At 45.8% G+C, this 23,924-nt stretch overlaps 1 protein-coding gene across 3 annotated transcripts; it reads right to left on the bottom strand.

The window, feature by feature from the left end:
* Window positions 1-426: 426 nt before the first annotated feature.
* LOC120062556 (lysine-specific demethylase 3B-like) lies at window positions 427-23,828 on the bottom strand. Of its 3 annotated transcripts, none has more exons than XM_039012614.1 (24): window positions 23,349-23,828; window positions 21,741-21,914; window positions 20,741-20,854; window positions 20,515-20,620; window positions 19,959-20,083; window positions 18,109-18,177; window positions 17,278-17,967; window positions 15,843-17,169; window positions 15,159-15,366; window positions 14,787-15,001; window positions 14,342-14,494; window positions 13,995-14,102; window positions 13,552-13,679; window positions 12,034-12,355; window positions 11,625-11,887; window positions 11,167-11,433; window positions 5,540-5,711; window positions 5,241-5,462; window positions 4,929-5,048; window positions 4,094-4,117; window positions 2,876-3,015; window positions 1,856-2,032; window positions 1,471-1,605; window positions 427-1,256 (listed from the first exon to the last, which is right to left on the bottom strand). In XM_039012614.1, the coding sequence occupies exons 1-24, from the start codon at window positions 23,556-23,558 to the stop codon at window positions 1,176-1,178; spliced, it is 5,550 nt and encodes a 1,849-aa protein (XP_038868542.1). In that variant the 5' UTR covers window positions 23,559-23,828; the 3' UTR covers window positions 427-1,175. The 3 variants fall into 3 exon arrangements, with proteins under 3 accessions (XP_038868542.1, XP_038868541.1, XP_038868543.1); XM_039012613.1 differs by having other exon boundaries at window positions 12,034-12,358; XM_039012615.1 differs by lacking the exon at window positions 4,094-4,117 and having other exon boundaries at window positions 12,034-12,358.
* Between the last annotated feature and the right edge of the window lie 96 nt (window positions 23,829-23,924).

Raw genomic sequence — 23,924 nt, forward strand, 5'->3', positions numbered from 1 at the left:
TGACTTATATGGATGTATTGTTTACAAATTGCTATTATTGACATGGCGAGTGGGACATTCCCTTGAGGCTATAGGCTTATAGATGCCTCCCACCCTTTCCTATCGAAGGCCCTGATGAAGGCGATTACACCGAAACATAATAATAAACTTATCAGATCAATGCAGAAACAAGCTCTCCTTTTTCTTTATATTCCTGGATAGTGTAAGTAATATTTTTAGATTTTCAAGTCCCTCAGTCGAGCACCTGATTCCCTTTTTGTTTAAGCTGGTCTGAAGTGCATTTGTGTACACTTTTTTCCCCCTATTGATCCATAAGCATTACGATGTGAAGACATGTTCACAGCTGGTGTTCAGCAATAAATGACAACAATAAACAGTTGCATGAATCTGCTGAAATTAAGAGGACACACCAATCAATTGTATTTTTTGTAAACTTTATTTTGAAAAATCAAAACAGACTGCTAATATCATTAATATATATATTGATACACTTAACGGCCAGTTGTTTCTGTTCAGTTGGAATCGTGATTCTTGTACAACGTTTTGAAGTCTGCAGTTAATCTATTCAAACCTTACGACAACAAAAGTGACCAAACCAATGGAGACGTTTCTCTAAGCCACTCTGTCAAGCATTCAAAGACAATTTGAATTACACCCCCCCCCCCCCCCCAAAAAAAAACAAAGTCCTTGCTTTTAATTGAAAAGAAAGACAACAAAAAAATACAACCTTTTGGTCGAGTTTCCTTCAATGCTTGTTTCTTTCAAACGTCCAAATTCCACCACTGAAGGTGGAAGGGAAACAGATAAAAATAAAAAAAAATCTACAAAAACAGGTGAACGGTTATCGCAAAAAAATAACAGCCCAGTGCTCACATTTAGTCAGACGCTACACAGAAGCTGAACCCCCTCACTAACTGCACGTCAGCTCACATCACATGCTCCCCTTCTCTTCCACACACAAACAGGACCCACTCTGACCTTAAATACAGAGTTGATCAGAAATAAATTGGAAAACAACTAAGTCGTGTAGAGCGTGTCATAACAGCAATGACTATAGACCCCCCCACAACAAAAATAACAGTTGTGTGAGCACATCACCGCCCCTCTTTCTGCACACCGACACCTCTACTCTATCACTGCAGATTATGTGTGTGTGTGTGTGTGTGTGGAGGGCACTAAGAGCGTGCTAGCTTGGGTTCGTGGGCCCTCAGTGTCCCCACAGCGTCCTTTACGGCATGGTAGATGATGTTCTTCACCTAGAGAACAGAGATCCCATCAAAATTACAATTAATTACAACAATACGTTACTGATTGTTTAGCTGATTGATAATCAATTCAAACCTTCATTCCTTCTCACAGCAGTGACCTATACTTTTGTGGCGGCGTAGTTAGTGCTCTACTTTTGAGCAGAGCCCTGGTCAAAAGTAGTGCACTACATAGGCTACCATTCAGGAGGCAGACGAAGTGTACCTGGAGCTTGTCCTCGTGGTTGGAGTGTGTGGTGGACAGGTGTCTGAACTCCTGGGTCAGTCTGAAACAGTGCTTCACGTGCTCAGGAGACACAAAGTCCTCCGCCACCTTGATACAGCTGTACAGGTTATGGACCTGGGGGGACAGCCAGGAGACAAGAGGGGAGTGTGAAAAATGTGTTTTTGAAAGTGTGAGAGGTGTCGTGACAGAGAGAACGTACGTGTGTGTGTGTGTGTGTGTGTGTGTGTGAGAAGCAAGAGTATAAATATTATACAGCAAAAGGAAAACCACAAGTGTACCCTCTGTCCCCATGTAACCATTAAACAACCCAAAACGTCTCAATCAAACCTCCGCTGTTACGTCCAGTGTTTCCCCTAGTACCCACCTGGTGGGGAGCCCCGGCGGGAATGAAGACTGCGTCTCCCAGGAACTGTACGATGGCCCAGCCCTGCACACCATACTCCTCATACAGCCTCCTGCGCAGCACCCCATCCAGGTACCAGCTCTGGTCGTGGATAGGGTCATGGTCCGGCGGGTTCTCCTGGCCCTGCTCCTCGCCCACCTGACACAGAGGGGGGGGGGGGGGGGGGGGGGGGGGGGGGGGACGCTAATGGTAAAGCATAGTGACACTAATGGTAAAGGATATTATAAACTGGGTGGTTCGAGCCCTGAATGGAGATTGGTTGACAGCAGTGGTATATCAGAACGTATACCACAGGTATGACAAAACATATTTTTACTGCTCTAATTACATTGGTAACCAGTTTATAATAGCAATAAGGCACCTTGGGGGTTTGGAATATATGCCAATATACCACAGCTAAAGGCTGTGGCTAAGAACAGCCCTTAGCCGTTGTATATTGGCCATATATCACATCTCCTCGGGCCTTATTGCTTAAGTAACATGCTATGGTATATCAGAGAGACAATGTGTATCCTAAATGGCACCCTATTCCCTATATCAGGGCTCTCCAACCATCCTGTAGGTTCACACTAACCCTGTTCCTGTAGAGCTAGCCTCCTGTAGGTTTATATTCCAACCCTGTTCCTGGAGAGTTACCCTACTGTAGGTTTATATTCCAACCCTGTTCCTGGAGAGTTACCCTACTGTAGGTTTATATTCCAACCCTGTTCCTGGAGAGTTACCCTACTGTAGGTTTATATTCCAACCCTGTTCCTGGAGAGTTACCCTACTGTAGGTTTATACTCCAACCCTCTTCCTAGAGACTTACCCTACTGTAGGTTTATACTAAAATCACATTTCTCATGGGAACAGTAGAACTACAAAAAAAAGCCAAGCAACCATTATAGTTTCTTCCCTGACAATTTCCCAGATATAATGCATTGCCTGAAAATGAACGTGCAGATATACATTACAATGAATGTGGTGACGGTGAACCCTGACCTTGCGGAGAAGCTCGCGGATCTTCTCGGCGTCCTTGGCAGAGTAGATGTGCCAGAGCGCCCCGGGCTTCTCCTTGGCCTCATACACCCTCCTCTTGGTCATCTCATCCACGTCACCCTCCTCGATGGTGGTCATCACCTCTGCAGGACCAAACAGACAACAGGGATGAGCAAACACGTGCAGTCACAGAGTGAGCATGAACTCTTAGGGAAGGATGGGGGAAAGAAGAACACTAAACATCACACATTGACATCCTGAGGTTGTGGGCACAGGAGAGAAAACACTACACATTCTAACTTGGAGGAGAAGTGCTGCTTCACTATGTCAGAATCATGAGGTGCCATCTCAAACGGACACTCTATTCCCCCGAATAGTACCCCATTTTGATCATAACAGTATGTGGCCCTGGTCAAAAGTAGTGCAGCACATGGGAAATAGGGTGTCATTCAAAATGCAGCCGAGGTTAAGTGACGAGTCATCATCCAGAATCAGATGGACACTGAGCTGGCAGGGGAACTGTACCCTCCTTGCTATGCCATTTGAGACACAGAGTTGCTTATTTATTACTAATAAAGAAAACATTCAGATGGCTAATGAGGAACGGGACTAAAACATTACACTAGTGGAGCTATATGTATTATTCACTTTCTGGTCACTTGGACAAATGACCCCCAGAGCCATAGAACAAGTTGCCTGCATGTGCGCGCGAGGGAGAGACGGGCGGGACTAAATGCGTGCGCGGGCGGGACTAAATGCGGGCACAACTAAATGCGGGTGCAGGTGGGACTAAATGCGTGTGAGTTTATTTGCTCAGACTTTCCTCCAGGCTAGGCATCTCTAGATGCCCATCTCCAACAGTCAAAGCCAGAACACCAGTCACCCCAGACAACAGAAAAACTACTAGCGTCTACCAGCGTAAAAAACTACCAGTGTAAAACATTAACAATAATAAGTTGTGTTTAAAGGTTTTAAACAGTTTGACTCTGGCTATCTGAGGGTTAATGAAGATCTACACAGGGTAGAAGACCACAGAAAGACCCAACTCAGACCACAGATAAATCACAAAGGCTTTTAAATGGATGCACCCCTGTAGTATTCTGGCCCCGACCCCATGTGGGAAAGGACATGGGGATGGGGGAGTGGAGGAGGAGAGAAAAGGGGGATGTTAGTCAAGAAGGCCATGCTAAGGAGGTGATAACGTTATAAAATTGCACAGACCTTTACATCCAGCGATATCCATCTCTGTGAACAAGAAATGTTCACACAATCAACATGTGAGACCCATGGGAGGGTCTTTCCACCAGAATCCTGTCCATTGATGCATGGGGGGCAACTCACATTGGGCTAGTCAGAGGCCTCCAGTGATATAGTTCAGAGTCCGTATCCACAAAGCATCTCAGAGTACGAGTGCCGATTTAGGATCAGTTTAGCCTTTTAGATCATAATGAATGAGATTATATAGATCAGCACACCGGAGATGCTTTGTGGATACAGGCACAGGGTGGGAAACCTGGGAGAGGCTACAGGAGTGACTGACGACAGGCTAAAATGGAACATTTACACCATTGTTCTGTCTCAATGCGACAGTACAGTATTTGATCTTGGTCAACCTATCGACATTCCTTTAGAATAGTTGGGAGCACCTCAAACACAATTATACATGACTGGTTTTAATACTATTCAAAATATTTTCAGTTTATTTTGGGCCTTTTTCCCCCAATTTCTTTTACACTTTCTTTAGATGTAAGGCGTTTAAATCTGTCATGACTATCCAAGGACAAAGATCCAAGGACAACATTAACGTACCATACAAAAAAATCTCGATCATTAATGAGTGTTGCTGGATGGAGGTGCTGATGTCCGTGTGTGAGTAGCAGTGTGATATAGCGGTTTGATATAGAAATGCACTTAGTGCGAAATGGACACTTGTGCTAAATTGCTAGCCATGCTAACGCTTACATTGTATAGTGCAACGTACGTCAATGCTGTAATGTGTCAGCTGTGTGAATATATGTTCTACCTCACTGTGAGAGAGTGTGTTGGTCCTACTCACCCTTGACGTGGTCTCCCTCTCCCTCAGGGATGCCCACGTACACCATAACGTTGACAGCATCAGACACGTCCAGATGCAGGTTGGTGGTGCCAACACTCCGGTCTTCTGTCTCCATCAGACCTGAGAGGGAGGAAGATAGGACAAAGCCGGATGATAGTGGCGAGAAAGGGAAAGAGATGGGAGATGGGGGGGGTAGTGATAAATGGAAAGAGAGAGACCAAAATCAGAGATGCTGCCATTGGAGCTATTGCTAACTAGCTATCTATTGACCAGCTATGGGATCCCAGTGTTAGTCTGTAGGGTTTCTCTCACCATAAGCATTGTACATTTTAGGCCCCAGATCTGGCCTGACAAAGAAGTTGGGCAGGCGGGAGGCCAGGTTCAGACGGCCGTCTCTCTTGGTGTACTCTGGGAGGGGGAGGTTGTCCATTAGGTCATCAAACCGTGTGGGCATCATGTCTCTGAAGTCTTCTCCAGGAGGCCAGTCCTTCAGCTTCAAAACCATGGGCTGACCATCACTACCCTTCAGACGCTCTGGAAAGAGAGAGAAATTAGTCAGTGATTGAGTGAGTGAATAAATGGATGAACGAATGAATGATCCTGTTACTTACTGGAGATGATCTGGAAGCCGTCCCAGAAGTCTCGAACCTTGACGTCAGAGATGATGGCACAGTTCCGACAGTTGACCAGATCAACATCCTGGTCCCCAAACTCCTCGCTGAAGGCCTCAGGCCGCCACAGAGCCCCCTTGAGACGCTTATGGATACCAGACACCAGCACCGGCTGGGGAGGAGGGGGGAAAGGGTTCAAACAATCAACTTCTCTCACACTGCACATCCTCCTCTTCCAAACCTCTCCCCAACTAATCTATTACATGGCATGACGTAACAATGTACATATTGCCAAAGTGCGGCTCTTTCGCTCTCTGAAATTAAAAAAAACTCCATACACACAAAAAGCTTCTCTCTCATTTTGTGCACAAATTTGTTTACATCCCTGTTAGTGAGCATTTCTCATTTTGCCAAGATAATCCATCCACCTAACAGGTGTGGCATATCAAGAAGATGATTAAACAGCATGATCATTACACAGGTGCACCTTGTGCTGAGGACAATAACATGCCACTTTAAAATGTGCAGTTTTGTCACTGAACACAATGCCACCGATTTCTCAAGTTTTGAAGAAGCATCCAATTGGCATGCAGACTGCAGGAATGTCCACCAGAGCTGTTGCCAGAGAACCTAAAATATTCATTTCTCTACCATAAGCTGCCTCCAACGTCGTTTTAGAGAATTTGGAATGCTCGTTGTCCTCACAAGGTTCTTGGCCAGACTACGTTTCGGCTTCGTAACCGACTTCAGAGGGCAAATGCTCCACATCGATGGCCACTGGCATGCTGGAAAGTGTGGTCTTCACGGATGAATCCCGGTTTTAATTGTACCATGGCATGTATGGGGACATGTATGGCGTTATATGGGTGAGAGGTTTGCTGATTTCAATGCTGTGAACAGAGTGGGGTTATGATATGGGCAGGCATAAGTTATGGACAGCGAACACAAATGCATTTTATCGATGGCAATTTGAATGAACAGAGATACCGTGATGAGATCATGAGGCCCTTCATCCGCCACCATTACCTCATGTTTCAGCATGATAATGCACGGCCCCATGTCGCAAGGATCTGTACACAATACCTGGAAGCTGACAATGTCCCATAAATCAATTGAGCATGTACCACAGTGTGTTCCAGTTCCCACCAATATCCAGAAATTCCAGACAGCCATTGAAGAGGAGTGGGACAGCATTCCACAGGCCACAAATCAACAGCCTGATCAACTTTGCGAAAGGAGATGTGTCACACTGCATGAGGTAGCGTGACACTACCACATATTACTCACACCACCACCATCAATACTACTACCACCACATATTACTCACACCACCACCATCAATACTACTACCACCACATATTACTCACACCACCAAATATTACTCACACCACTACTACCCCCACATATTACTCACACCATCACTACTACTACATATTACTCACACCACCACCCCTACATATTACTCACCACCATCACTACTACCACCACATATTACACACCACATATCACTCATACATATTCGAAGTAAATCCACAGATTAGGGCCTAATGAATTTATTTAAATTTACTGAGTTCCTTATAGGAACTGTAATGTTGAAATTGTTGCATGTTGCGTTTACAGTGTATTCAGAAAGTATTGAGACCCTGTGACTTGAATCTCAAATTTTAACTAATATCCAATGCTCTTGTTTCTCGGCCCAAGCAAGTCTCTTCTTATTATTGGTGTCCTTTAGTAATGGTTTGACCCTGAAGGCCTGATTCACACAGTCTCCTCTGAACAGTTGATGTTGAGATGTGTCTGTTACTTGAACTCTGAAGCATTTATTTGGCCTGTAATTTCTGAGGCTGGTAAATCTAATGAACTTATCCTCTGCAGCAGAAGTAACTCTGGTTCTTTCTTTCCTGTGGAGGTCTCATGAGAGACAGTTTCATCATAGCGCTTGAAGGTTTTTGCGACTGCATTTGACATTTTACGAATTGATTGACCTTCATGTCTTAAAGTAATGATGGACTGTCATTTCTCTTTGTTTATTTGAGCTTTTCTTGCCATAATATGGAATTGGTATTTTACCAAATAGGGCTATCTTTTGTATACCACCCCTACCTTGTCACAATACAACTGATTGGCTCAAACGCATTAAGAAGGAAAGAAATTCCACAAATTAACTTTTAACAAGGCACACCTGTTAATTCAAATGCATTCCAGGTGACTACCTCATGAAGCTGGTTGAGAGAATGCCAAGCGTGTGCAAAGCTGTCATCAAGGCAAAGGGTGGATACTTTGAAGAATCTCAAATGTTAAATAAAATATATTTTATTTAACACTTTTTTGGTTACTACATGATTCCATGTGTTATTTCATAGTTTTGATGTCTTCACTATTGTTCTACAATGTAGGGGGAAAAAATATATATATATTTTTAAACTTGAATGAGTAGGTCTCTAAACTTTTGACTGGTACTGTATGCCATTCTGTTCTTCTGAAATAGACCACATTTTCTTCATGCCATGCTTCTTCAGACCTGCCTAAAATAAATGGATTTATTACATTACATGGATTTTAAAATGTAGATGTTCCAACTGTCTACAACAGTGGCCTGTAGGCTATGTGGAAGCCAGGAGATGCTATGTGTTAAAGTTAATTAAATGTCAATTACCGTGAGACCGACAGTTATTTGCTTGACAATCACCTGCTAATTTAATACGGTGGCCCCACTGACGCCACCATATTAAATCACACCACCATATTACTCACACCATATTATGGATGCACGATATAATCAGTGAACATATCAGAATTGGCAGATATTAACTAAAAATGCAAACATCGTTATCGGCCCGATGTCTAGTTTAACGCCAATGTGCAAAACTGATGTCAAAGCCGACGTGCATACCTATATAACACAGATAGATGAGAACATGTTTGTATATAACGTAGGTGCATGACGTAATGACGCCAAGTAAAATGTTGAGCTACACGTGCAACACCGCATTCCTAACCTAGCCCACAATGTCTGCTGTGTGCCTCGAGCAGTCAACAAGTCAAGCAGTCATTTGAAAGAGTCAGGAAATTTCAGCGAGAGAACTCAAAGGCGAAATCCATTAACGGCAAGATTATGGAATTCATTGCCCTTGACAATCAACTATTCTCTATCGTGGGTGATGTTGGCTTTCGCCGACTGGTGGAGCACCGGTACACTTTATTTGGTACTATTTTTCAGATGTTGCCCTACTGGAGTTAAACAGTAATAGCATCACTGCTATTAGCTTCACGACTGACATTTGGACCAGCGATGTCAGCCCTATGAGCATGCCAAGTCTGACAGCACAGTGGGTCGACGAGGATTTCGTACTGAGGAAAGCCGTAATACATGCTCATGAATATGCTGGTTGTCATACCGTGGCTGCCATTTCAATGGCATTTGAGAACATGTTTGTATATAACGTAGGTGCATGACGTAATGACGCCAAGTAAAATGTTGAGCTACACGTGCAACACCGCATTCCTAACCTAGCCCACAATGTCTGCTGTGTGCCTCGAGCAGTCAACAAGTCAAGCAGTCATTTGAAAGAGTCAGGAAATTTCAGCGAGAGAACTCAAAGGCGAAATCCATTAACGGCAAGATTATGGAATTCATTGCCCTTGACAATCAACTATTCTCTATCGTGGGTGATGTTGGCTTTCGCCGACTGGTGGAGCACCGGTACACTTTATTTGGTACTATTTTTCAGATGTTGCCCTACTGGAGTTAAACAGTAATAGCATCACTGCTATTAGCTTCACGACTGACATTTGGACCAGCGATGTCAGCCCTATGAGCATGCCAAGTCTGACAGCACAGTGGGTCGACGAGGATTTCGTACTGAGGAAAGCCGTAATACATGCTCATGAATATGCTGGTTGTCATACCGTGGCTGCCATTTCAATGGCATTTGAGAACATGTTTGAAACATGAACACACTCCTAGCTCCATTCAAACAACTGACTAGAGAAATAAGCTCTTCAACTGCGCCTGCAGCAGACGTGATACCCGCTGTCATGGCATTGAAACTCCTGCTCAACAAAACTGGCAGGGGTGTAAACAAATGTGCACAAAATTTAAGATAAGCTTCATGTGCATATGGAACATTTCTGGTATCTTTTCTTACAACTCATGAAACATGGGACAAACACTTTACATGTTGATTTATATTTTTGTTCAGTGTAGTATTCTAATTCCTAATTCTAATGCCACCGATTCTGTCAACAGTGGAGTGCACATGCCCGTTCTGACTTTGTCAATGCTAAGCTACCCAGTTCGCTAGCAGCTAGTGTGCAATGTTAGTGCTGACTAGTTTCTATGGAGTGAAGATGGCCCCTATCCCCGACGAGGTGGATGTTTTTACTGGCCCACATTGACGAATGAAACAGTTGCCCTTGACAAGTTTGCCCCGGCAACAAAACTGCTGTGAACAAGTGATTCGGGGGCATTCTCTCTTTACTGTGTCGCCCCAATGCTATGTACAAGGACTGCTACTTCGATGCAAACAAGAAACAGGGTTTACGTGAAATGTTACATACACAGCTGGTCAAGATGAAAATGGACACCGTGACAGTGCCCACCGAGGAAAAGAGGCTACGGACAGACAGAGCTGAAACTTCACTGCTTGACATGTATGATGCAATGCTGGTTGAGAACGAAACTACTGAACAACGAAAAAGCACAAGTAAGTGCTAGAAATATGTATTGATTATGTTTTACTGGTGATGGGGACATACACACTCGTTCAAAAGTTTGGGGTCACTTAGAAATGTACTTGTTTTTTAAAGAAAAGCACATTTTTGGTCCATTAAAATAACATCAAATTGATCAAAAATACACTGTAGACATTGTTAATGTTGTATATGACTATTGTAGCTGGAAACGGCATTTTTTAATGAAATATCTACATAGGCGTACAGAGGCCCATTATTGGCAACCATCACTCCTGTGTTCCAATGGCATGTTGCGTTAGCTAATCCAAGTTTATCATTTTAAATGAGGCTAATTTATCATTAGAAAACCCTTTTGCAATTATGTTAGCACAGCTGAAAACTGTTGTTCTGATTAAAGAAGCAATAAAACTGGCCTTCTTTAGACTTGAGTATCTGGAGCATCAGCATTTGTGGGTTCGATTACAGGCTCAAAATGGCCAGAAACAAAGAACTTACTTTTTGGTCAGTGTGTGTGTAACCTTTTTTTTAAACTAGGCAAGTCAGTAAAGAACAAATTCTTATTTACAATGGATGGCCTACCCCGGCTAAACCCAGACGACGCTGGGACAATTGTGCGCTGCCCTATGGGACTCCTAACACCGACCGGATGTGATACAGCCTGGATTCGAACCAGGGACTGTAGTGACGCCTCTTGCACTGAGATGCAGTGCCTTAGACTGCTGTGTCCATGTGTGTGTGTGTGTGTTAACTATTTAACTGTACTAGAATGCTAAATATCAGTTATCGGTATAATTTTTTTTGGCAAGATATATATATATATATATATATAATATATATATACAAAAATGTCATATCGGTGCATCACTACTACATATTACACACACCATATTACTACAATCTCTTCTCTACCCCCCCAGAAAGGTCTCTCTCACCTGGCCCTGTTTCCAGCACTCTCTGAAAATCTTCCAGTTGTTGGTGTTGGAGGGGTCCTGCAGGCAGAGCAGGCGTCCGTCACAGAGCCAGGAGTGGGAGGTGTGGGGGTCTAGCACGCTGAGGCCCATAACCCCGTCCCTACGGCCAACCCCGCCTAGCTCACTGCCGCCCTCCCCCAAACGACGGCCCTCCGCCTTCTTGGTCTCCACCACCGAGGCGATGATATGGTCCAGGAAGTTAGGCAGGCTGCCCTTCAACTTGTCCCCCTGATGGAGGAGGAGGGGTTAGACATGCAGTCTAGGGCCCAAGGGCTCTGGCCAAAATAGTGCACAATATAGGGCATAGGGTGCCATTTGGGACACAAACTAGAACTCTGTGTAGATTCTATGAATTCTGGAATGGCCCTTTATGAGCATTCTGAATGATCTTAGTTACTGTGGTAAGCTGAGACACTCACAGCTGCTGAGGTGGAGAAGACAGATGGGAAGGTTACTCCAGAGTCTCCGGGGCCCTGGGGGAGCCTCCCGGGTCCAGAGTTGAGCAGGTCTCGGAGGCTGGAGCCCTCTGGTTTGGGCTGGGTGTTGCTGGAGCCCAGCAGCAGGCTGTTGAACAGTTTAGGACTGGAGGAGGAAGACGAAGGCTTGGACAGGGCGCTGAACGAGTCCAGGCCGAAGGGAGAGCGTGTGTCCCGGCCCATCACAGAGCGCATCGACCCAGAATCTGGAGGTGTGGACAGGAGACAAGGTTAGAAGATGGTTAGATACCTCACAGATCCTCTCATATTAAACACATGTACAATAAATGTCGAGAGTACCATCCAGAATATGACGTAGAACTGAGAGTACAGAGAGATAAGATGTAGTCACCTTTAGTGTCCTCCACCTTGGCTTTTTGAGTGGCAAGGTCTGCCAACCAATGCAGGGCGGTGGAGTTTCCCTCACCTGTGGAGGGGCGAGGGTCTTTGGGGGTGGGGGTCTGGGCAGGGTTTGGGGGGGCACAGGTATGGTTGGCCCCGTTAGTATCAACCCCCCCCCCTCCCCCCTCTGATGACGTTGTGGTGGAAGTAGGCTCTGTTTTGACCACTGTCATCTCCGCCTCCTCTGGCTTAGGAGTGGTTGAACCCGCTGGACCCCCGCCACCTGTGATTGGTCCACTACCACTGCTCCCCGTGCTGGAAGAGACAGCAGACTGCTGGGACAGCAAAAAAAGGAAATATTAGCATTATACTGTATACTAATAAAGCCCCATGACAACCAACATGTAAAACAAGTGAGAACTATGTACAGTGCTTTTGGAAAGTATTCAGACCCCTTGACTTTTTCCACATTTTGTTACAGCGTTATTCTAAAATGTATTAAATTGTCTGAGGTCTTGTGCGCTCTGGAGCAGGTTTTCATCAAGGATCTCGGTACTTTGCTCCGTTCATCTTTCCCTCGATCCTGACTAGTCTCCCAGTCCCTGCCGCTGAAAAACATCCCCACAGCATTAAGCTGCCACCACCATGCTTCACCGTAGGGATGGTGCCAGGTTTCCTCCAGACGTGACTCTTAGCATTCAGGCCAAAGAGTTCAATCTTGGTTTCATCAGACCAGAGAATCTTGTTTCTCATGATCTGAGAGTCCCTCAAAGCGGGGTGTCATGTCTTTTACTGAGGAGTGGCTTCCGTCTGGCCATTCTTCTTGGTCACCTTCCTGACCAAAGCCATTCTCCTCTGATCGCTGAGTTTGGCCAGGCTGCCAGCTCTAGGAAGAGTCTTGGTGGTTCCAAACTTCTTCCATTTAAGAATGATGGAGGCCACTGTGTTCTTGGGGACATTCAATGCTGCAGACATTTTTTGGTACCCTTCCCCAGATCTATGTCTTGACACAATCCTGTCTCGGTGCTCCACGGATAATTCCTTGACCTCATGGCTTAGTTTCTGCTCTGACATACACTGTCAACTGTGGGACCTTATATAGACAGGTGTGTGCCTTTCTAAATCATGTCCAATCAATTGAATTTACCACAGGTGGGCTCCAATCAAGTTGTAGAAACATCTCAAGGATGTTCAATGGAAACAGGATGCACCTGAGCTCAATTTCGAGTCTCATAGCAAAGGGTCTGAATACTTATGTAAATAAAGTATGTTTTTTTGTGGTTTTTTTTTATAACTTTGCAAAAAATTCTAAAAACCTGTTTTCACTTTGTCATTATGGGAAATTGGGTGTAGATTGAGGAAAACATGTAATTAAATCAATTTTAGAATAAGTCTGTAACGTAACAAAATGTGGAAAAAGTAAAGGGGTCTGAATACTTTCCGAATGCGCTGTATAGATATAGAAATGTTAAATGTTTCACATATTCTGTCTCTTGGTACAACATTAGAAAACACAAAGATGCAGTACCTGTGAGATGCCATTGGGGGCGCTAGGGCGCACTAGGGGCCTGTGGTGCCGGCTGGTGCAGGGGCAGTTGGCCTTGATGCCCCATTTGCCCCTGGCTGAGTGCACCATATCCCCTATGTTATAGAGAGCTGTGGGAGAGAGAACAGAGAGAAGTCAACATGGGATGACTTAATGAGAAAGATACAACACATGTTGGATGTCAAGTTCGGGCTGGGAGTTTTTCCAGACAATGTGACCTGGGCCCGTATCCACAAAGCATATTAGAGAAGGAATGCTGATCTAGGATCAGGTCCTCCCTGTCCATAATAATCTGATTCATAATGATCTAAAAAGGGAAAAACTGATCCTAGATCAGTAGTCTTATTCTAAAAACCACTTAAAGACCCCAAGCAGGAAAGACTCCAGGCCCTAGTTCAAAGCTCCTATAGTTATGATGATGTTACCTGTTCCAGGTATGATCTGTGTGGGCATGAGGTTCTGAGGCTCGTGTCTCTGGCCCTTTACACACTTCAACCAGGAGAACACCTCGTCATCAGGCCCCTCGTCCACCTCTGAGAGACAAAACATGTGATGGAAGATTCATTTATACACACACACTCCCTTTCAGCTCAATCTTTACTTCTTCAAAAACATCATCACTGAAAGAAAGAGCAGTCCAGGCCAATCATTGTACGTAGTCGAACTGGACAATACCATGCCCCAGTCCATCCCTGTGTGTGGAGTCACCATAGAGATCCTACAATCCACATTCTATATGTTATAAAGACTCCAGGATGGAATTCTGACTCACCCTCCATAGGGCGGTTCCTGCGTTGCCGGTAACAGTCCAGACACACCCCGAAGCCACACTTCCTGCAGACCCAGTGGATGTTGAAGACGGTGGTCTCACATACGTCGCACATCTCCCTGACGCCGCGCACCGCACGCTTCCACGCCACTTTCTCTGTAGAAGAGGACAGAGAGACACAGGGTAAACACAAGTCACCTTACTGAAACCAATGCAAAACAGCAGGGGTTTATTTATTAATGCACACTGTAGCAAAACACTTTGCAACGGAAAACGAGAGTTTTTATTGGACAAAAATCAGGTAGGTCCCTCCCCGTTTGCTTCCTAGTGAATCCACTGCAGCAGTGTGCCTGCCCAGTCAGGTCAACCGTCACAGAGATCTTGGTTTGAACATTAAAAATACATGGCAACACACACACACATACTGAACAAGTGTCAGACTACTCACGGTGTGGCTCAACCATCATCATGGCCTCCTTCTCAGACATGACGAGCTGACAGAACTGGTCTCCCACGTTGGCCAGGATGTACTTGGAGGTGTCCAGGTCCAGGCCCTCCTGTACGGATGGGGAGGGAAGCCACAGCCCCATGGCCATGGCATCACTCTGCTGGGGGCTCAGGAAGCCCTCCACACGCAGGATGCCCTTACGTGTGAATGCCAGCCTGGGTAGGGGGCAAAGGTTCAAAGTTAGATGAGTGCAGACGAGAGTGTAGAAAACGTTTGAGATGACGGTGGTTGATGAAATTACTGATATACCTTATTGTAGCATTACATAGAAGAGGATACACCTCACAACCCATCTCTCATACACAAATGTACCTGCGGAAGTGGAAGAAGCGGCAGGCCACGTTGGGGTCGTCGTCATCAGGCTCCTGCTCCCGGTACTTCCTGTAGCGCTCCATACGACACTCGCGACACTTGTGGAGGTGGGGCGCCACGTTGATACAGGAACCGTCCTGCAGGAATGACTCTCCTGACTGCTTCAGACGACGCACCTTAGTCACGTCCTTCAGCACTGACTGGCCCACTGGATGACACAAAGTACCTTACATCATGAAGGGCTACAAAACCATGCAATGACAACCTATTCATGAGTGTAGGAAGAGGTAGTCCAAACAACAACTTTACCATCAATCTTGTTAAAAGGTAGACTCAGCGATATGACGTAGATGCAGAAAGTAAACATCATAGTGTGTCAATTTCCACAACAACTAAGAGCGTTGAAGCGTGAGGCTCAACACCTCTGCTGTTTTGGTGCCATGCCTACCACTCTAAATGGCGTGTAGCAAACCCAGCGCACAGATACTGTGTGTGACTGAAGTCTTGCATCTCGCTCATCTCAATATCTGCGGTGCTGCTCGTGGCAACGTCGTTTCTCTGAGTCTACCTATTAACGTTTCATGATCCTGACCAAAATGGAATGAAATTGATGACTGACATGTTACACGCATGATGGAGAATCTCATTTACATACTGCTAATATCCTGAGGCTCCAGGTCTTACCTTTGAAGGGCTTGTTGCGTGGCCGGCTCTTGGCCACCCCAGGCCCTTTACCCTTCTGCAGCAGCATGGCTCCCTCCTTGACGGGCCCCGCGAGGCCCCCAGGTGCATGGCCCCTCTCCAGACCCTCCTCTGTCTCACTTAGGTCCGACAGGTCGCTGTTGTCGCTGGAGTCAGAGTCACGTTTAGATGCCTGACCTCGCTCCTCCAGGGCAAACTTTTGGGCCTGGCCCTGGTCAAAAGGCATGGGTGCATTCTCACCACTCCCTCCAGCGACTGCACTCCCAAACATGGGGAAGCCCGAGGTGGAGCTGGGCCGGTCATCCAGAGAACCACCCTCAGCTGAAGAGCCCTGATCTGCTGTGGAGGAACCCTCCTTGGGCTTGGAGGAGGTGACTGACTGGGGCCTCTGGGTGAAGCCAGGTGCTGGGGAGGAAGAACTGGAGGCAGCGGCAGCTGAGAGGGAGGCGAAGGGGGAAGACAGAATGCCCTTGGGCAGCTCGACCATGGTGAACAGGTTGGATTTGCTCTCCGAGGCCGAAGAAGGGCCCAGGGTCTCAGGCTCCAGAGGGGCTGGTTTGCCACTGAAGGGACTGTGGGAGAGCTTCTCCCCGTAGGCCAGGAAGGGGTTGGAGGGCTCCTTGGAGCCCTGGAGGAACAGGTTCTGGTGGCTGTCTGTCTTGGTGCCGAAGCCGCCCACCGCGGCACCGTTAGTGCCACTCCTGTTGTTAGCACCACCCAGAGCTCCAGAGGCCAGAGCCAGTGGAGTGTCCATCGCCCCCATGCCCAGACCAGAGCACCTCATCCCCCCAGAACCACTGCTGAAGGAAGGTGAGAGTTTGTCCCCTGCAAAATGCTTGTTGAGCACTCCGTTGCCTGCCGACTGGGTCTCAGGCACTTTGGAATGCTCTTTGAGAGGAGCTGTAGCTGAGCTAAACAGGCCAGCTGATGCCGGGGCCAAGACAGAGGGCTTGAACAGGCTAGGAGGCTTCTTACTCAAGCTCTCTGACACTGCTGTGAAGTAATTGGTGTCCTTAGACTGGCTCTGACCCGGAGTCTGGTTCTGGTTAGGACCACCAGGGTTCTGGCCAGTCTTCTGACCCGTCATACACTGGAAGAATAAGTTCTGGTCTTGCTGCTGCGGTTGGGCCTTGTTGTTCTTGGTGCCTCCAAAGGCAAATCCGAAGGGTCTAGAGGATTCCTGGGAGGGTGACGGTGTGTTGGAGGAAGCGCTGGTCTTGGAGCTCACCTTTCCGAACACAGAAGCCCCAGCAGGCTTGGACTGGGGAAGCCGGAACCCAGCCGCAGCCAGGATGGGAGTCTTAGAGCCCTGAAGAGCAGGAGGAAGAAATACAGGATATTAGTGACAGAACAATGATGGTTAGTAATTACTATGTAAGGTATAAGACCAAGGTCATGTAAAGTGTTACTAACTCACCTCCGACTGGTTGGTTGTTCCTTTCCAGACAGGGGGTTTGGGGCTAAAGCCAAGGGAGGCAGAGAGCGCCACGCTGGGGGCACTGGCTTGAGATGGGGATGAGATGGTCACCGGGCCTGGGGAGACTAGGGCAGCCATCTTGGGGTTGGTAGACTGGGATGGCTCTTCTCTCTCTAGGGTGGGTCCTGCCGGGGAGGGTTTTGGGGCCAGAGCTCCAGGGACCAGGCTGGGCATCTGGCCCAGAGAGGGGAAGGAAGTGTTGGAGAAGGGGGAGGGGGCTTGTTTGAGGGGGGGTGGAATGGGGGTGGCTGTGGTGGTGGAGTCAGCAGACCCCTGTCTGTCTTGTGTGGAGAGGGCACGTCCGTTCTCTTTGGTGTAGCGAGGCGGAGTGTTTGATTGGTCCATCTGGGAGGAAGTGCTGTTCGGGGAGGCGTAAACCTGTGTGACTTCGGAGGAACTGCTGTTCACTCTGCGTCCTCCTCCTGCTAACTCTGCTCCCCATGTCACCATCCCCTCTTCAGAGGCCTTGGTGGAGCCGCTCCCGTTCTGTCCATCCACTGCTCCCTCTCCCGAACCCTTAAAGCGCTTCAGGGTCATGTCCTCCTCGCCCTCCGAGGCTGTCCTCCGTCTACGGCCGCTCTCGCCCTTCCCTCCGTCACTCTCCTTCCTCCGTCGAGCATTCTTCCCTTTCTAACCGAGGAGAGGAAGAGATCAATGTAAAGGAATTAGATAAGGGTGTGCAGAACAATTACCCAAGTCAACCAAAAAATGAAATCCTTTAAAACAAAAGCAAGATGGGAGGAATAGGACATTATACTTCATCCAACTTACCTCATCAAAGTGATCTTCAGCCAGCATCACGTGTATTACCCGGGGATCCACCACCTGAGTCTCCTCTCCCTAGAACACCACATCTGTTACATTAACAGCACGTAGCTAACTACTATCAACACATCTGTTACATTAACAACACGTAGCTAACTACTATCAACACATCTGTTACATTAACAACACGTAGCTAACTACTATCAACACATCTGTTACATTAACAACACGTAGCTAACTACTATCAACACATCTGTTACATTAACAACACGTAGCTAACTACTATCAACACATCTGTTACATTAACAACACGTAGCTAACTACTATCAACACATCTGTTACATTAACAACACGTAGCTAACTACTATCAACACATCTGTTACATTAACAACACGTAGCTAACTACTATCAACACATCTGTTACATTAACAACACGTAGCTAACTACTATCAACACATCTGTTACTAACAACACGTAGCTAACTACTATCAACACATCTGTTACATTAACAACACGTAGCTAACTACTATCAACACATCTGTTACATTAACAACACGTAGCTAACTACTATCAACACATCTGTTACATTAACAACACGTAGCTAACTACTATCAACACATCTGTTACATTAACAACACGTAGCTAACTACTATCAACACATCTGTTACTAACAACACGTAGCTAACTACTATCAACACATCTGTTACATTAACAACACATAGCTAACTACTATCAACACATCTGTTACATTAACAACACGTAGCTAACTAATATCAACACATCTGTTACTAACAGCACGTAGCTAACTACTATTGGCACATCTGTTACATTAACACCATGTAGCTAACTACTATCAACACATCTGTTACATTAACAACACGTAGCTAACTACTATCAACACATCTGTTACATTAACAACACGTAGCTAACTACTATCAACACATCTGTTACATTAACAACACGTAGCTAACTACTATCAACACATCTGTTACATTAACACGTAGCTAACTACTATCAACACATCTGTTACTAACAGCACGTAGCTAACTACTATCAACACATCTGTTACATTAACAACACGTAGCTAACTACTATCAACACATCTGTTACATTAACACGTAGCTAACTACTATCAACACATCTGTTACTAACAACACATCTGTTACATTAACAACACGTAGCTAACTACTATCAACACATCTGTTACTAACAACACATCTGTTACATTAACAACACGTAGCTAACTACTATCAACACATCTGTTACTAACAACACATCTGTTACATTAACACGTAGCTAACTACTATCAACACATCTGTTACATTAACAACACGTAGCTAACTACTATCTACACATCTGTTACTAACAACACATCTGTTACATTACCAACACGTACCTAACTACTATCAACACATCTGTTACATTAACACGTAGCTAACTACTATCAACACATCTGTTACATTAACAACACGTAGCTAACTACTATCAACACATCTGTTACATTAACACGTAGCTAACTACTATCAACACATCTGTTACATTAACACGTAGCTAACTACTATCAACACATCTGTTACATTAACAACACGTAGCTAACTACTATTGGCACATTAACAACACATTAACTATCAACACATCTGGGACATTAACACATAACCAAAACGATCAACACATCTGGGACATTAACACATAACCAAAACGATCAACACATCTGGGACATTAACACATAACCAAAACGATCAACACATCTGGGACATTAACACATAACCAAAACGATCAACACATCTGGGACATTAACAACACGTCCAAAGAGGTAATGGTAAAAGCACATCCAGACAGTGTGTGTGTGTGTGTACCTGGTCCATGGTGATCTCCATGATGTGTGATTTGGGGTCGTGCCGAGAGACCAGGCCCAGGGCCCAGTGCTCCTCAAACTCACACTGGTACACCTGAACCTTCCGGCCCTGGACGGTGTAGGAGCCTGGAGACACACCAGCAGGACAAGGGTTAAAGACTCCTAGCAGTGTGCCAGAAGGATATTATGGTGGGACTGAAAAGTGGGAAGAGAGAACAATACTGAGGAGTAGAGGCTAGCAAAGCCCAGTATTGAAGAGTAGAGGCTAGCAAAGCCCAGTATTGAAGAGTTAGAGGCTAGCAAAGCCCAGTATTGAAGAGTTAGAGGCTAGCAAAGCCCAGTATTGAAGAGTAGAGGCTAGCATAGCCCAGTATTGAAGAGTAGAGGCTAGCATAGCCCAGTATTGAAGAGTAGAGGCTAGCAAAGAACCGTATTGAGGAGTGCAGTGTAGGAGAACATGGGTGAGCATGAAAGCAGGAGGAAAGTCAAAGTGCACCATACACAGGTCATTCATTGTACAATAGGTTTCTAGTCATTCCATAGTCTAATAGACTCACCCTTCCTGAGGATCTCCTGCAGCTCAAAGTCACTGTGCCAGCTGGAAATTGCAGCCTGCAGAGAAGGCTGCTCCAGCAGGAGAGAGTGCCTCACGTCTTTCGCTGCCTACAAAGGTAAAGACCATGACACAAGACCATGACACACAGTGATAACACACTCATAGTATATAATACACACATCCGATGAAAGTTGACACACACACGACTTTGAGCAATGTAAGCCCACCTCAAATCTCTGGAGTGAATTCCCATCAGGGAGGAAGTCCAGGGTTCTGCTCCCAAAGAACTCCACTGGGACCAGGGAACCCAGACCCACACGGTCCACTAGACACCGGAACGCCTAGCAGGGGAAGAGGAACATTGCTAGGACCGGAGCCACTACATTTGAAGGGTGAGATATTATATAACATTCCCATCTGGTGTAAATGGTGGAGTGGCTGGAGAATGAGTGTTTGATATTTCTAATGATATTATCATCTGGCAAACCATGAAAGGGTCCATGTTGAACTGTACGATAGAAAAGAGCAGCAGGTTGGTGTGTGTGTTGTCTTCCTCTTGTGTAAATCTAACAGGACCTAAAGACATCCCCTGCTAGGACCATTGCATTTCCACCAGCTGGTCTGGCCTCACTTCAAGGTGCAGGTGTGCCTTAGCAAGGTATGTGTGAGAGGAGAGAGCATACATATTACATACACCCTCTGTGAACTAACCATGACCCAATACCCTTCCCCACCAGGGGCATTCACCTGAATCTGTCCAATAGAAACAGTAGTTTTGGTGTTTCATCTCTGGTTATTTGGACAAATTACAATTTCGCAGGTGTTAGCATATTTCAGAAGGAGAGGGGACATACGGCCCATAAAAGTGCAAAGAGAGACATGAGCTCCTCATTCTCTTAACATGTTTGGACCCAGAATTGAAATTCGACCAGCTGACCCATTATGTGAGTCTTTATTTCTGGGTTAACTGAGAATTAAGGATTACCAAACCCTGTTGTGGCGATGACATGATGAGCTAAGCAACCGATCTGGCCCTGGACCAGTTACCATCAGCATGATCTGGGGTGTATTCACTAGAGAACACCGTAGCAAAAAAATGCGCAAAGAAAACAATAGTTCGTCTTACCCTGCACATCCTATTCATTCCTGACTGATTCTCTCAGTTTACACCCAGAATCTTTCCAGGAGAGATTAGGTCAACCCTAACCCAGAGAGGTTGCTACTCACCAGAGCTGGCCAGGCTGTCCCAGAGGTTACTCCAGCTGCAGGGTGGTTCTGGTTGGGCTGACTGCAGTTAGCCCAGACAATGGCACTCTCTACCAGTACAGCTCTCACCTCCTCCCCGTACACCTGTACCCAGGAGCGCCTGCGCCACGCACAGTCCTCAAACTCCACAAACACCTACAGGACGGGGGAGAAAATGGAGGGGAAAAACGGTGGGAGAGTGGTGCCGTTTCTGTTAGACTAGCTATATTAACTTAGGCTAGGTTCAGAGGCCATTTTCAAAAGAGCAGAGGTAAGACAAAGACAGTATTTGGTTAATGGGAAAACAGAAGCCAAAGGCAGGCAGGCTACAGACAGACAGCAGGACAGGCCTTGGTAGGTTCATAGTCAGCAGAGCCCAGGCAGCACTGGCACACAAACATAGCCCATCTACTCCTCCAAGTCGAAGCAAGGCCTTCTCTATCAGGAAGACAGGTCAATCATTACAAATAGGCTTGTCAATTCCAAACCAGTCTCCCTTTCTCATTAACCCCTCATGTCAATTAGTAGTCTAGAGCAACTTTATGAATGAGGATTACAATGTAACAATGGATTGCATTTATATGGGTTAATGCTTTACTCAAGGGGCAATATATAGTTGTAAACAAAAGCCCATTTAAAATGTGTAACTTGCTGACTCACTCTGCATACAAAGCCAAACAGTACAGTACAAACAGTACAGCCTATTAGATTGTAATTGTGTGTATCTGTGAGAGGATTAACAACTGCTGTGCCTTGAAGAGTGCCCTCCTACCAAGACCTGAGAAACTGCAGAGAATACTTGGTGTTTATTATGATGATCGATACAAACAGAGGCTAGTCCATGCAAAAACAAAAACACATTTACAGCCAGTTACATCAACCAGCCCACCCCATAGACAGTAGACACATAACAGAAACAAGAACAAGAGCTGGGGCTGAGTGGAGAGCATTGAGGTGTCGGTGGCAACCATCTGTACCTGTTAAAAAGCTTTTTTCTAAGAATGGTCCTGGAGACTTCCTTGAAAATCGCATAATCTGGATTAACTACTCCATGCAACACCAGTCCCTTTCTAAAATCTGGATTTGGCAATTGCTTTGGTGCATGCCTGCTTTGTCATCAAATCGTGCAAGATAATGCATGCATCAACAAATTACACCAGCTAAACTACTGTTCGGCCTAACGTTAGCTACATATCACCAAACAATATCTAGCCTGCATTTGGTTATTTAAAGCATGCAAACCTATTAGACTGACATTAACATTTTAATGAGGCTATGGCACATTATTTTAAATTCTGGATACTATGCTAAAGTTGGTTAGCTAGCTAACAAGTTGGGAACAAAATATGTCAAAGGCCCAAAATCATCGGGAAAAATTATGGAGGACGCTACTATCAGGCAAGCGAAACACAGCGGCCCCCATTGACTATATTTTTGTAGCTAAAATTATTTGGCTAGATAATACCAGCAAAGCACAGACAACCGGAGACATTTGTATTATTCTGCTTAAATCAGTTTCGTTAAATACGTAGTCAGGTTATTAGCTTGTTAGGTAACGTCAGCTGTCTTTATTCACATGTAAACACTGACCGTCAGCCCCGCAGCTGCTGTTGTTGTCGCCTCTCCTCCGCTCACCTCTACCCCTGGGCTGGCCAAACCTATGACGCTGACAGCCCGGACGGTCCCCCGGAGCCAGTCGCGAGTCCAAGTGGACTGCTCCGCTTCGGGTCCGGCTGCGGACCTGCCATCGTTGAGGAGCAGTAGAAGTCGCTTCCCAATCAGTTCAAGAGAGTCCCCCATATTTAACTAGCCACCATGAATTGAAATATCAACTTCCTTCGCTGTATTTCTGCTGAGAACTCCGATGCACTTAGCTAGCTAGCCAGGTTATATCCGCCTATGTGACAGATTTAAGCCTCAACTACCGCAACTTTGCTGCATGCGCGGCGGATCAAGTCACGCCACAAATAGAGAAGTACCGAGATGTTATTGTCCTCAAAGCTACTGTCCCGCTCTATCCGCCATTGAGGCTCTCAACAATCAAACGCACTCCTCGTACTAGGCTCCACTGCGGCGATAGCAAGCGTGTGAATTGCGACAGCGACTCATGCTGGTTCATATCAGGCACTACACATAACCTGTAAAATCTGGAATGCCAAGTAAAAT

The sequence above is a fragment of the Salvelinus namaycush genome, chromosome 17 (assembly GCF_016432855.1).
Source record: "Salvelinus namaycush isolate Seneca chromosome 17, SaNama_1.0, whole genome shotgun sequence".
Classification (NCBI taxonomy): domain Eukaryota; kingdom Metazoa; phylum Chordata; class Actinopteri; order Salmoniformes; family Salmonidae; genus Salvelinus; species Salvelinus namaycush.